This window comes from Podarcis gaigeae (assembly GCF_964106915.1).
Source record: "Podarcis gaigeae genome assembly, chromosome: 4".
In the NCBI taxonomy this organism is placed as follows: Eukaryota; Metazoa; Chordata; class Lepidosauria; order Squamata; family Lacertidae; genus Podarcis; species Podarcis gaigeae.
In genome coordinates this window covers 102351170-102366249 of record NC_139677.1, presented here as the reverse complement: position 1 = coordinate 102366249, position 15080 = coordinate 102351170, and the positions used below count along the sequence as shown (strand labels likewise).

Below are 15080 nucleotides of genomic sequence, written 5' to 3'. Positions count from 1 at the left end.
GGGGGGTGGCATCCTTAAATATTTTATTGGGGGTGGGGCAAAGACGACTAGGCCTTTAAGAGTTGGCGCCTATTCCCTACACCCACAGGTCTCATGATAGTTCCAAAATTTAAAAAAAAAAACGATAAAAAACACCACATATTAAAAGGGCATTAGATGTGAATTAGCCAAAAGCCTGGTTAAAAAGGTGCGGATTTGCCTGGCTCCTAAAGCTGTATAATGGTTTTTCCGACCATTGTATGGATTCTTTGATGAGAAGATTGGCACACTGACTGAAGCTCTTTCCACATTCCACACACTGATAGGGTTTCTCCCCTGTATGAATTCTTTGATGGGAAGTGAGATTGGAGCTATCAGTGAAGCTCTTTCCACATTCCACGCACTGATAGGGTTTTACCCCTGTATGAATTCTTTGATGGGAAGTGAGATTGGAGCTATCAGTGAAGCTCTTTCCACATTCCACGCACTGATAGGGTTTTACCCCTGTATGAATTATTTGATGGGAAGTGAGATTGGAGCTACATGTGAAGCTCTTTCCACATTCCACACACTAATAGGGTTTCTCCCCTGTATGAATTCTTTGATGAGAAGTAAGGGAGAAGCTCTTCCTGAAGCTCTTTCCACATTCCACGCACTGATAGGGTTTCTCCCCTGTATGAATTCTGTGATGGGAAGTCAGATCGGAGCTACATGTGAAGCTCTTTCCACATTCCCCACACTGATAGGGTTTCTCCCCTGTATGAATTCTTTGATGGGAAGTGAGATTGGAGCTACATGTGAAGCTCTTTCCACATTCCTCACACTGATAGGGTTTCTCCCCTGTATGAATTCTTTGATGGAAAGTGAGAGAGGAGCTACATGTGAAGCTCTTTCCACATTCCACGCACTGATAGGGTTTTTCCCCTGTATGAATTCTTTGATGGGAAGTGAGAGAGGAGCTCTGAGTGAAGCTCTTTCCACATTCCTCACACTGATAGGGTTTTTCCCCTGTATGAATTCTTTGATGGGAAGTAAGGGAGGATCTCTTCCTGAAGCTCTTTCCACATTCCACACACTGATAGGGTTTCTCCCCTGTATGAATTCTGTGATGGAAAGTGAGACTGTCGTTGTGAATGAAGCTCTTTCCACATTCCACACACTGATAGGGTTTCTCCCCTGTATGAATTCTTTGATGGGAAGTGAGATTTTGCTTCTTACAGAAGCTCTTTCCACATTCTGCACACTGATAGGGTTTCTCCCCTGTATGAACTATTTGATGGGAAGTAAGATTGGCCCTCTGACTGAAGCTCTTTCCACATTCCATGCACTGATAGGGTTTCTCCCCTGTATGAATTCTGTGATGGGAAGTGAGATTGGACCTATCAGTGAAGCTCTTTCCACATTCCATGCACTGATAGGGTTTCTCCCCTCTATGAATTCTGTGATGGGAAGTGAGATTGGACCTATCAGTGAAGCTCTTTCCACATTCCATGCACTGATAGGGTTTCTCCCCTGTATGAATTCTTTGATGGGAAGTGAGACTGTGGCTGTGACTGAAGCTCTTTCCACATTCCACGCACTGATAGGGTTTTTCCCCTGTATGATGTCTCTGATGCTTAGTGAAATTGGAGCTATGAGTGAAGCTCTTTCCACATTCCACGCACTGATAGGGTTTCTCCCCTGTATGAATTCTTTGATGGGAAGTAAGGGAGGAGCTCTTCCTGAAGCTTTTTCCACATTCCATGCACTGATAGAGTTTCTTTCCAATGAGATTTTGTTGATGGGAAGTGGAATGGGAGCTCTGGCTGCAGCTTTCTCCACACTCCAAATTTTTATGTGGCTTCTCCTCCCTGGGGATTTTATCGTGGTCACCTTTGCTCTCAATTTCCAATTCATCAGAATCTGCAATGGAGACAAAAAGGGATTAGAGCCTCAGGAACAAATGGAGAAGAAATGAAACTAGTTGGGTGTGTGTTCATTACCTGTGTTGTTTGTCATTTTACCAACATATTTATTATTAGATTCTGAAGAGTTGTTGAATGTTGTTTTCTCTGATATATAGTAGTGGTCAAAATTGTGGAAGGTTGAAGCTGACACTGAAGATGGCCTGGGAAGTTCACACCAGCCCAATCGTGGTAGATAAAGCAATATTTTGATGAAGATTGTTCAAAGAAAAAACTGTAAGTTTCTGTTTATTGTGGGGGTGTTAGGTTCCCAGGTGTTATGGGGGCAATGTTGAACTCTGTGAAAATATATGAGGTTGGCCCACAGACGTATTTTTTGAATTTCCAGGCAGATATGACGATCCCACAGGGAGCCTTACCAAGAGAGGCCAATATCCCACGATTCTCCTCCATGACGTCCTTATGCAGAGCTCTCTGGTCAGGATCCAGCAACACCCACTCCTCGTCCGTGAAACAAACAGTGACATCTTCAAAGCACACTGGACCCTAAAAGAAAAAGGGAAAATGTCCTCCTCTGAGACAGCAGAAATATGATCTGCTACACAATGCTCTGTTGTTTCCTTCCTAATAATAATAATAATAATAATAATAATAATAATATATTATTTATACCCCGCCCATCTGGCTGGGTTTCCCCAGTCATTCTGGGCGGCTTCCAAAAAACACTAAAAGACAATAATCTCTTAAACATTAAAAGTGTCCCTAAACAGGGCTGCCTTTAGATGTCTTCTAAAAGTTTGGTAGTTATTTTTCTCCTTGACATCTGGTGGGAGGGCGTTCCACAGGGCGGGTGCCACTACCGAGAAGGCCCTCTGCCTGGTTCCCTGTAACTTGGCTTCTCGCAGCGAGGGAACCGCCAAAAGGCCCTCAGCACTAGATCTCAGTGTCTGGGAAGAACGATGGAGGTGGAGACGCTCCTTCAGGTATACTGGACCGAGGCCGTTTAGGGCTTTCAAGGTCAGCAGAAACACTTTGAATTGTGCTCAGAAACGTTCTGGGAGCCAGTGTAGGTCTTTCAAGACCGGTGTTATATGGTCTCGGCGGTCGCTCCCAGTCACCAGTCTAGCTGCTGCATTTTTGATTAGTTGTAGTTTCCGGGTCACCTTCAAAGGTAGCCCCACATAGAGCGCATTGCAGTAGTCCAAGCGAGAGATAACCAGAGCACGCACCACTCTGGAGACAGTCTGCGGGCAGGGAGGGTCTCAGCCTGCATACCAGATGGAGCTGATAAACAGCTGCCATGGACACACAATTGACCTGTGCCTCCATGGACAGCTGCGAGTCCAGAATGACTCCCAGGCTGTGCACCTGGTCCTTCAGGGGCACAGTTACCCCATTCAGGACCAGGGAGTCCCCCACACCACACCTCTTGTCTCCCCAAAATAGTAATTCTGTCTTGTCAGGATTCAACCTCAATCTGTTAGCCGCCATCCATCCTCCAACCACCTCTAGACACACAGAAATTTCACCGCCTTCACTGGTTCCGATTTGAAAGAGAGGTACAGCTGGCTATCATCTTTATACTGATGAACACCCAGCCCAAACCCCCTGATGATCTCTCCCAGCGGCTGCATGTAGATGTTGAAAAGCATGGGGGAGAGGACGGAACCCTGAGGCACCCCACAAGTGAGAGCCCAGGGGTTGGAACACTCATCCCCCACCACCACTTTTTGGACACGGCCCAGGAGGAAGGAGCGGAACCACTGTATGACAGTGCCCCCAGCTCCCAGCCCCTCACCACGGTCCAGATGGATGTTATGGTCAATGGTGTCAAAGGCCGCTGAGAGATCCAGCAAAACTAGGAAACAGCTCTCACCTTTGTCCCTGGTCCACCGGACATCATCGAACCAGTGCGACCAAGGCAGTTTCAGTCCCAATATGAGGCCTGAATCCCGACTGGAAGGGATGCAAATGGTGCACTTCTTCCAGGCGTGCCTGGAGTTGTTCAGCAACCACTCGCTCAATCACCTTGCCCAAGAATGGAAGATTTGAGACTGGGCGATAGTTAGCCATATTGACAGCATCTAAAGATGGTTCTTTAATAAGCGGTTTGATAACCGCCTTTTTCAGCGGTTCTGGGAAGGCTCCCTCACAGAGAGAAGCATTCACGACCCTACGAAGCCCATCTCCCAGCCCTTCCCGGCTAGCTTTTATAAGCCAGGATGGGCAAGAATCAAGGAGACAGGTGGTTGGTTTCACTTGTCCAAGCAGCCGGTCCACATCCTCGGAGGTAACAGATTGGAACCGATCCCACACAACTTGACTAGACAGGACACTAGCACTCTCCCGCCCCGGCCCTGCTCCCACGGTGGAGTCTACCTCTTCCTGAATCTGAGCGACTTTATCTGCAAAAAACTTTGCAAAATCATTGCAGGAGATCATGTGGCCCATATTGGGCCCCGATGTAGCAGGTGGTTCCACTAAATTGCGAACCCCCTGAAAAAGTCTCCTGCTGCTGTTTTCTGCAGATGCAATAGAGGCGGCGAAGAAAGTCTTCTTTGCCGTCACTACCGCCACTTGGTAGGCTCGACATTGAGCTCTAACCCATGTCCTGTCAGCTTCAGAATGAGTTATCCATCACCGGCGCTCTAGCCATCTCAGCGATTGTTTCATTGCCCTCAGTTATCAATCTAGAAATAAAGTAAGCCTCTTTTGGATGGCCATCTGTCTTGGATGATCTAGCAGATTCCTGCATTGCAGGGGGTCTCTTGACTCTGGGAGACAAGCAGAGAGGGTGGCTTCTGGCAGAAGGAAGAGGGAGCCACCGGTGGCTCCTCCTTCTCCTGACTCACCTCAGCCTCTCGACTTTCCTCTCCAACTTGCCTCCTTCCTCTTCTGCCTCTGATTCTGCACTGCATTCTTCTACAGAGTCTCCCAGCTCACTAAGCCCTGTTTCCCCTTCAGCTTCTGACACCTCCTCTTCCCAGGCTTCTCCCTCTTCCCGCTCATGCTTCCTCCACTTCCACTCCTTCGGCTCTGAGCCATCTTCCCTTCCTGGTTCCCCAGCTGCATCCTCCCACCATTCCTCTGTGCCCAACCAGTCCAAGATACTGCTCCATCCCTCGGCCTCTGTCCCCACAAGGCAGCTTCCCCTGACCTGATCTGGTTCCACAGCCGCTGCTTCCCTTCTGCCCCCATGAAAAGGCGGATCAGGAGGTCTTTCCGACATCCTTCTGCCATCTGCAAGAGAAAAAAGGTAAGCAGGACGCCTGGAGTGCCTGTTTCTCACAGGTGAAACAGGGCATCTCTAACTGGAGATGGGCCTTTGAGAAAGCCTTTCCTGCTGAGAGCATTTGGAGGTTTGTGCCCATTTCATGTTTGTTTGTGCAGAAATACATCTCTCCTCCTCTGGACCCTTCTTCCCAACTGTCTCCCCCAAAACAAGATGAAAAGAACCCTCAGATGATTTGGAAAACTACAGAACGAGACCAAATGGAGAAAAGCCTCCTTCCTCCTTACCCAGTGACCTCTCTCTGGTGTCCAACGGAGGCCTCTCTGCCTCACAGGAATCCAGGTCCATTTCTGCAAAGTGATCCTTTCCCTGAAAAAGAAACAAGGATTCAAAACAGAGAAAGGGGAGAAATGTAGGAAAGAGAATAACAAAGACTTGAAGGGTGTGAGATCTCATTCCATGGATGCTTTCCAAGAAAACGGATGGGTCATCAGCAGACCATTATGGGATGTTCTCTGTCCTGTTTGGAGCCCCTTGGGAGTATCCAGAGGAAAGTCTCTCTCACCTGCTTTCTCTCCTCTGCCTGACTCAGGAGGAAACCTTCGGCCAGGGCCACCGCCTGGGAACTGGTCTCCGCTCCGCATTCCCTCACCCAGCTCTCCATCTCCGGGGGAAGGACAGCCAGGAACTGCTCCAAGATCACCAGGTCCAGCATCTCAGCTTTCGTGTGCCTTTCCGGCTTCAGCCACTGGTGGCAAAAGTGGTAGAGTCGGCTGCAAACCTCTCGGGGTCCTTTGGCCTCTTGGCAGCAGAACTGCCTCAACTGCTGGCTCTGCACCTCTGAGCGGAGGGTGTCCTCCTCACCCAGAATCTTCTGCACAGAGTTTTCCCAGAACCCCCCACTGCTCCCAGTTTGGCTGCCATGGTCTCTTCCTGCTTTGGGGCCAGCTGAGTCTCGCTCATCCATCTGTGCTCTCAGGAAGCCTCTGAGAGATCGGAAGGAACCCTTTGGTCTTCTGCCAAGTTCTGTCCGTCTTAATGAGGGGCTCTAGGAAACCCTACAAAGCAAATACATTGTTCTGTTACAGAATTTGTAGGACGGGGGTGGGGGGGAATGGTTCCCATGAGTCTTGCTGGGAACCAGGGCTGGACTGCACCGCATCCCAGACCGTGAGCTATCTTTTGGAAAAGAAAGAGGAGGAGGAAGAGGAGAAGAAATACGTCTCTAGCCTTCTAGCAATGCAAAATGTGGAGACAACTGAAGGGATTTCTGTCAGATTAATCAACCTGGTTTCTCCATCCTTCCAGTCAATGCATGAAGTCAGAACCGAATGACAAGGGAGTCATTTGTATCTTGTGATAAATGGATGCTTTTCTCTGGTGGGGGTCTCGACCTGGGCGTCCTCTGGAGTTGCTCCCCACCCCCACCCTCACCCTCACCCCACCTCCACTCCCTGCTTCTGTCTCCTTTTCTGCAATATCTGCCGCTGTCCAGACAGATTCGTGGGGTGAGGTCTCTTTTTCTCTCTTCTGAGGGCCAGGAATGTATCTGGCCAACCCCCAGAGGGCCAAGTGGGCGGGGCCAAAGACATCTCCCTTGATTTTGTTGTTGTTCTATTAGATAGCTTAACACAAACTGGTTTGCAATGCAGCAGCCAGACTATGACCTGGGATCCCTCTCTTTATTCCTGGCCTCTCTTTCCTACTTTTCCTTCCTTCCTGCCCGTTGTTTTTTTTTTGGGGGGGGGGCTAGTCCACCTCCTCCTCCAGCTTTGGAAAACCATTTGCACATGTTTCCTCTGTTGTGCTATGAGGCTGAGCGATGTCACACAGAGTTAAAGAGCCAGGGACTTCTTTGTTTTAAAAAGGGAGATTTTGTGGGAGTCAGGGATCCTCTGATCTGCAGGAAGGAGAGCGTGGCAGACCTGGCCCCTCCCTGGCAGGACCCTCTCCTCCTCCCTGACTTGGGGTCCCCTCCTGCAGGAGCAGATCTGGCCCCCCAGGCTCCCTCTCCTGCTGCAGCCCTGGGACCCCCGTCTCCCCACTGCACCCTTTGGGGGGAGAGAGAGGAGACTCGCCCATAGCTGGCAACCTTCCCTTTTTTTGCGGGAAATTCCCTTATTGCAGCGCCGTTTCCCGCTGCTTCCTGCTGCTATCCCGGATTGGTAGATAGGTGAGGCTGCTGATCCCTTATTTTCACATCTGAAAGTTGACAGCTATGGACTCACCAGATCCCAGGAGGGGGCAGCGATTCGGCCCTTGCAGGAGAGACACCAAAGTAACACCCCCCCCCCCTTCCTTGCAGGAAAGGACTGGGGAGGGAGGGGCCTTGGCTCTGGAGGACCAGCCCCCTCTTGCTTCCTGGCCTCTCTAGGAAGGCAGCTCACTTCCCTTTAACCCTTGCCAAGCCGAGTCCCTCCAGCTCAGCCCTCTCTCGCTTGGCAGAACCTCAGATTCTTATTATTTTTTATGGATTTAGGGGGGCAGTTGCCCCCCTGGCTACGCCCATGCCCAGATATCCTTTTGGGGGTGAGGCTCTTGGCTGGACTCTGAGCATCTCCCTCCCTTGGCCAGAAACCAGAGGAAGAGCTTGCAGGGAAAAGGGCTTTGCAGGAGGCAAGGAAGCTCCTCCTAGAATTCAGGAGGGGAGAGATAGGAGGGGATCCCAGGGTCATCTAGTCCAACCCCCAGCAATGCAGGAATCTCAGCTCAAGCATCCATGGCAGATGGCCGTCCGGTCTCTGCTTAGAAACCTCCAAGGAAGGAGAGTCCCTCACCTCCCAAGGGAGACCTTTCCCCTGCCAAAATGAGTAATAATGAGTAATAAATTAAATGAGTAAATGAGTAAAAATTTCTTATGCATGCTTTTCATACTAATATACAAAGGTATGCCATTTCCCTTTCCAGAAATGCTTAATTGCTAATTCAAAGGACTGAAACTGGATGGCTGTTGTTATTATGTTTAGGGAAGCTTTTAATATTTAATGGACAATTGTATTTTAATATTTTGTTGGAAGCCGCCCAGAGTGGCTGGGGAAACCCAGCCAGATGGGTAGTGTATAAATAAATTATTATTATTATTATTATTATTATTATTATTATTATTTATTAAATTGATCAGGTGAGTGTTCTCCTTTCGAAAGAAGCAGGTGGAATCTCCATGGTTGCTAATAGCATAACGTTGAAAGGCTAGGCAAATATGGGGAGCCCTAGAGCATCCGCTTGGCATGCAGAATGTCCCAGGGTCAACCCCTGACATCGCCTTCAAGGGCTGGATGAAATCCGTGCCTGAAACTCTGGGGAGCTGCCAGTCAGTGTAGACCAGGGGTCCTCAAACTATGTCCCATGGGCCGAATCCAGACCCCCAGGGTCGTGAATGTGGCCTGCACGGCTATTTCAGAACCTGCCAAGTGTCCGAGGCTGAAACCATGTATAGATGGTATATTACACCGGTTAAGCTAGCAAAAATGTATAAAACATGTAATAAGTGTTGGAAATGTAAAGAAAAAGAAGGATCATTTTATCATATGTGGTAGGAGTGTAAGAAAGTGAAGGGTTTCTGGGAAATGATATATAATGAATTGAAGAAGATGTTGAAATATACATTTGTAAAGAAACCGGAAGCCTTTCTGTTAGGAATAACAGGAAGAGAAATAAATAGAAGGTATAATAAACTTTTTCAATACGCAGTAACAGCAGCAAGAATATTGATGGCCCAAAAATGGAAACAGGAGGAACTACCGACTCTTGAAGAATGGAGAATGAAACTTATTGACTATGCAGAACTGGACAAATTAACTGGGAAGATTAGGTATCAACGGGACCACAAGTTCATCGAGGACTGGGGAAAATTTGTAGAATATCTGAAAAGTATATGTGATGAACAAACAACGCTAGTGGGATTTAAAGAGGCTTTGTGAAAGGTAGAGGAGTATTGTTAAACAGAAAGAGGACAGTAAAAGTAATATAAAAATGCAATATCAAATTTAGAAAATGTGTAAAAATGGGAAAATACAGATGATTGGCAGAGAAGCTGATGGAAGTCCAAAAAGTTGAAATTTGTGAAAAATGTTTGATATTGGAATTTGTATAATGGAAAAATTTTAATAAAAATTATATATAAAAGAAAGAAAGAAAGCATGTCGCCGTCAGCTCAGTCAGTCCCCGCACAGCACTGAGGTAAACGCCACAGGCATGGTGGCTGCTCTACCAATGAAAGGCCAGGGGTTTCACCTGGGGATGGGAAAGTGTTGTCTTTTGGCTTGAAGAGTGAAGTTGAGGTTCCTTACGTATACTTTAAAGGTGGGAGAAGGAGGTATAGTCCCATTTCTGTGAGTGGAGCAGAGGTCTTTCCACTCCTGTGATTTACATGCTCTGAAAGTTGGGATCTGTTTTGATATTTAAATTTTAAAAGGGTGGAGTGGAACCGGAGATTGACCATCTCCTTAGCCTGGGGAGCCACATTCTGGTTGAAGGAGGCCAGGATTAGCCCCCAAGGCCTGGGATGTCCCTCCTCCCCTGCAGTAGGACTTGGAATCCAGGAGAAAACTCTTGGAATAGCCTTGCCAGGTGCTCAGGGACGGACTCACCTGTCCCCATGTCCTTCTCTTTGCAGATGTCCTGCAAACTGTGTTAAAATGTGACATCAAGCTTTATTTACAGCAGAAGATAACAAAGAAACATGGTGTGAGCTGTCTTCCACAGCCGTCTCCTCCTCGGTCAGAGTAAAAGAGAAGAAAGGATGGAATTGATTTACAGACTGACTTCCATTCTTACACAGACAGTACAGAAGGTGTAAACGTGGATATCATGGTACACTAGCAATGGGAGAATGAAATACTGACAGTTTGGCCACCAATTTGGTCCAAGACCAAAATCTGCAACCGTCATGGTCCAGGAGTGCCAGGGACTCCGTGGTGAGGGCAGTGGGGGCCGCTTTGGCCCAGACTGGTCCCTGACTCTGAGGCATCTTTCCTCCCACAGGACCTCCGATGTTATGCCCTCTGTGACAATGGGGAAGAGCGGAAACTAGTGGCCAACAGCATCTCTACTCAGCTGGCCTTTGCCCGAAGTTCCCCCATCTCAGAGCAAGTAGCTCTCCCTCATGGATTCAGTCCTTTCATCACTTCCATCTCCCCAAGAAACTCCCAAGGCTACTCATCCTTTGCAGTTGAGAACAGACCTAACTGAAAAGAATGGCTTACTCTTCTGGTGACACTAGAGAATTCTAGAAGACATTCACCCTTTCCATAGCATTATGGATGCACAATTCCCACAGACAAGTTTCTTGGCAAGACACGGGCTTTTCCTGGCCATAGAGTGTCCTCCTCAGCATTCCCAACGAAGGAGCTGGGTTGCAAGAGATGCAGCTAATGGGGGGGTGTCCTCCCCCCTCCCATCTCACCTGGCTGCTAGGTAGGAAAGCAAGACCCAGAGAGAGTTGTGGGAAACCCCAAAACCAGCTTGCTCTGTGCTGGAGCCAAAGCTGCGACTAATAGAGAAGCAAGATCTGTTTGTGTGTTGATGCTGTGAGCCCCTCCGTCATACACTCCAGTTGTGTATGTGAGTAAATAAAACTAGATATCATAAAGACAACACAGTCTCCACTGATTTTCGTTCCAAGGAAACCGAAGATGGGGAAGCGCCTGGGACCCCTGGAATCTCACCGCTCAGAGACTGGGGTAGTTTGCAAATACAAACACACACACAATAATTTGTGCCTGTGTTCCTAATAGATAACTAAGTGTGAAGAGCATGTCATGTGCTTCAGCAACAGCCCTCCTGTAAATAAGGAAATACAAAGCTACTCCCGACTTCAAGGGGGGGGGGGTGTGCGGGGCTCACGCCCCCAACTACAATCTCGCGGGGCTGATGCCAGCCCCGCGGGACCCAGGTATTCTCCCTATCCCATCAATATTCATCGCCCGCAGCGCTAGCCAATTGGCTGCGCTGGTGGGCGGGCTTACCAGGTGCTCTTAAGTCCAGGGCAGCCCCTGGCTCGCCCCTTTCTTTCCTACAGCTGCTGCAGTTTCCCACCCACCCGCCCTCTAGGTTTGCATTTGGACTTTGCTATGGGCTTCGGCTGGTCGCCGTAAGGGGCCTGGTAGGAGTTTTTCCATTTGGCACATTGGCTGTATTTTGAAGCCACTTGGTTTTTTCGCCTACCTCGTAGCAAAACATCACAACTCCTGGGTTTTGGCGGTTAGGCATTGGCAGGGGTATTGTTATGCCCCAAATGAAGTTGGGGGGGAGGAACGCCATCACCTCCCCCAAACCCTGAAGGGGTAGTTCGTTAGAGGACTCCGGGGGGGGGGGGGCGTCGCCTCGTCCAAAACCTACGGAGGCTGGGCCTAAAGCGCGCTCCCGAGTGGTAACCCCTTGGGGAGCGCCTAGGGATGTGCATCTCGGGGGCTCCCCCTGTATTACTCAAATCCTGCCAGTGAGTTCATTTCTATGCACTGTTTCTCTATATACATCTTAAAAGGTTCCCAATCTTTTAAAAAGTCAGTATTGTCCTTATCTTTAAGTCTCTCAGTTAACTTCACCATTTCAGCCTATTCCACCAACTTTTCTTGCCAGTGTTCTTTTGTTGGTATTTCATCGCCTTTCCATCTTTGAGCTAGTAAAATTCTGACCGCTGTTGTCGCATACATGAATAAATTTTTCTTATCTTTTTAGTAAATCATGCCCTAAAATACCTACTGAAAACCCTTCTGGTCTTTTAACAAAGATTATCTTAAACATTTTTTTTCATTTCATTATAGATCATCTCCCAATAGGTGGAGCCAGGTGGGCCCAGGTCCAGGGGGAGGGGGTTGCCATGGTGACAAGGACCGGTAAAAGCCATAGACTTGTAGGCGGCCATTTTGGGTTAGCAGTGAGGCGAGTGGACGAGAGAGCAGTTGGTGGCAGTTGACGGAGGACAAGGCGAGGCAAACAGTGGATTCTTATTTTCTCAGCTTCTTATTTCATTTATTACTTGTTTTTCTCTTCTTGAGGATGTGCCACAGGCTTTCTTTATCCAGCAATGGTGAGTATTGGAGGAAACAAGAGTAGGGAGAGGATCCCAAAGACCCGCTCTCCGCTGCCAGGACTCTCACTTGTGAGGAACTGACAGCCTGCCTTTGGTGGAGCCAGAGCAAGATCTCTTGCTCCAGGTGATGCAGAGCTGCCAGGCAGCTGCCCTGAGAGGGCTCCACGCCCTTCAGGTGTCCATAGGGAGATGGGGGAGGGAGGGGCTTTGGGTCATGTTGCCAGCATGATTAAGCCGCTTCTGGCGAACCAGAGCAGCGCACAGAAACGGAAGGCGAAGGGGTAGATTTAAGAGACCAAATTCCCAAGGGCATAAAACCTCTTCAGTCAGTTTAAAATCCACTTTCCAGTTTGATGTCCTAAGACATATATCTCATTCAGCCCACATTTTACCAGCTTCCACACATACCGTATTTTTCGCTCTATAACACGCACCTGACCATAACACGCACATCATTTTTAGAGGAGGAAAACAAGGGAAAAAACATTCTGAATGAAACAGTGGATGTATCATTTTTGTTCTTCATGCTGTGGCCACAGACATGTGATCTGATGGTGAATTTGGGGTGACCCAATGCAAAAATCCTGAGAATTCCTGTGGATCCATGCTTTGTAACCACATTTTTGCACCATTGCAGCCCCAGGCAACAGTGGGTGCGTGGTTTTTTTTGGTGCAGGCTGTAGCCATGGACATGCTATGTGATCTGATGGTGAATTTGGGGTGACCCAATGCAAAGATCCTGAGGATCCATGTGGATCCATGCTTTTTAACCACGTTTTTGCACCATTGCAGCCCCAGGCAAGAGTGGGTGCGTGATTTTTTTGGTGCAGGCTGTAGCCATGGACATGCTATGTGATCTGATGGTGAATTTGGGGTGACCCAATGCAAAGATCCTGAGGATCCATGTGGATCTATGCTTTGTAACCACATTTTAAGTGGGGAGCGAAGGAAAAACAAAGAAGGGACATGAGAGGGGTGTGCAGAGAAGCAGCTGGCTAAGAATGCAGGAGAGGGATTTAACGGGAGGGAGGAAAGAAAGGCAAAAGTTTCCCCCCACCCAAGCCAGCCATCTCCATCTCTCTCTCTCTCTCCCGCCCTCTCTCTCTCTCCCCCCCTCTCTCTCTCCCTCTCCCCCTCTCTCTCCCTCCCCCACTCTCTCTCCCTCTCCCCCAGCAGCACCAGAGCACAGAGAGGAATTAGAAAGAACGGCACTCTGCTTGCCTGGAGGGGACGGGCTTTCCCTGCTCTTTGTTCCGTTTCAGCAAACACAGCAACGAAACAGAGAAGGGTGGGCAGTAAGACCCTGAGGCAGAATGCAGGAAAGCAGCCGCTTCCTCTTTTCAGGTTTCCCTTCTCCGTGAAGCACAATTTGATTTTTGCCTGATTTTTCGGCTCCAGGGACCACACATTCGCTCTATAACACGCACAGACATTTCCCCTTCCTTTTTAGGAGAAAAAATCTGCGTGTTATAGAGGAAAAAATACGGTAATCCCATATATAGTAGAAGATGAGACAAAACAATGGGTACACCTAGAGAGGGACACAATTGAAAACACCTGCACCACAACATACCCACTCCTCCCAAACAAACTAAAGAAAATTCCCACAACACTTAACAGGTACACATAGACCATGCTCAAAGCATGGAAAACACAAATAGGCAAACTATCCCCAACCCCATCCCCACTAATCCCCCTGGCGCACCACCCATTATTCTACCATGCAGCACAAAACCTCCAGACAAAAACCTGGCGAACCAAAGGCTTATATCGCCTAATAGACTTTTATAAAAATAACAAACCCTTGTCAACACAAGAAATACAAGACAAACTAGAAGACACCCAAATGACCTGGTTAACACAACACCAACTACATGCCCTCTTAAACAACCCAACAGTAAAATCAGCAGCAACTAGGCCCCTGACAACCTTCGGAAACCTCCTAACAACAAAGGGAAACGGTAAAGGGACGGTATCCGCAATATACAAAATACTACTCTAAAATCCCGCAAATCCCCTAGATGCAATCAAAAAACAATGGGAGAATGACATAGGCAATGAGATTAACCCCACCCAATGGACCAGAATGTGGTCTAAACCCCCCTTTAAATCCATATCAACGAAAAGAAAAGAACTCACACTGAAACTCACCTACAGGTGGTACCTAACACCAAGGAAACTAGCGCTAATACACCCAGGAACCTCACCAAAATGCTGGAGAGGGTCACCTCCACAGGCACATACCTCCACATGTGGTGGGAGTGTCCCAAAATTCAACTATTCTGGACAACAGCCATACAAGAAATATGTAAAATAACTAAGCAAGTAATAGACATCATCTCAGAATTGGCCCTACTAAACATCTTCCAAGACAACAATGCCCATTTACACCACAAAGAACTCATAACCCACCTGCTCTCAGCAGCCAGAAACATTATAACCAGACACTAGAGAGACCTGTCAGGAGTAAGCATGGACCAATGGTACCAAATAGTATGGGAAACAGCCCTACTAGAAAAATTAACTAATAAACTGAAACTAACACGGGGACAAACAGAAGAAGACGCCTTCACCCCGGTATGGCTCCCCTTTATCACATACACAGCCCAACAGGACAATGACAATAATCCACCAACAGCATACAAATCAATATGGCTAACCTGATCCAAAACACACACACACCTCGCTCACACACAGAAACAAAGATCACCACAGCCAATCACAAGCAAACAATCACACCCTAAGCCAACCCCAACCTCTCTCACCACCAAAGAAACACAAGTGAACAACACAAGCAACGCTGACACCAAACTCTACATACATTAAACATAATAGAAACACCGCCACCCGACCCCACCCCCATCCATCTCCCCTCTCTCCACCCCCCTTTCTTTTTTCTTTCCTTTTTCTTCTCCCCCTAATGCCTCAACAG

General features: G+C 48.1%; 1 protein-coding gene across 1 annotated transcript; it reads right to left on the bottom strand.

The window, feature by feature from the left end:
- Positions 1 to 7530, bottom strand: LOC310843386 (uncharacterized protein). Its single transcript, XM_083736691.1, has 6 exons — positions 7194 to 7530; positions 5681 to 6173; positions 5403 to 5484; positions 5041 to 5123; positions 2303 to 2429; positions 1 to 1881 (listed from the first exon to the last, which is right to left on the bottom strand). The coding sequence occupies exons 2-6, from the start codon at positions 6080 to 6082 to the stop codon at positions 551 to 553; spliced, it is 2025 nt and encodes a 674-aa protein (XP_083592817.1). The 5' UTR covers positions 6083 to 6173; positions 7194 to 7530; the 3' UTR covers positions 1 to 550.
- Positions 7531 to 15080: the final 7550 nt, after the last annotated feature.

What these genes read in the sequence shown, in the direction of transcription:
- LOC310843386 (XM_083736691.1), bottom strand. Translation starts at nt 6,082, where the DNA reads ATGGATGAGCGAGACTCAGCTGGCCCCAAAGCAGGAAGAGACCATGGC. An exon ending in AGGCAGAGGAGAGAAAGCAG is followed by an intron (nt 5,485 to 5,680) that starts GTGAGAGAGACT and finishes TTTCTTTTTCAG; the next exon opens with GGAAAGGATCACTTTGCAGA. An exon ending in TGGGATATTGGCCTCTCTTG is followed by an intron (nt 1,882 to 2,302) that starts GTAAGGCTCCCT and finishes TCTCCATTGCAG; the next exon opens with ATTCTGATGAATTGGAAATT.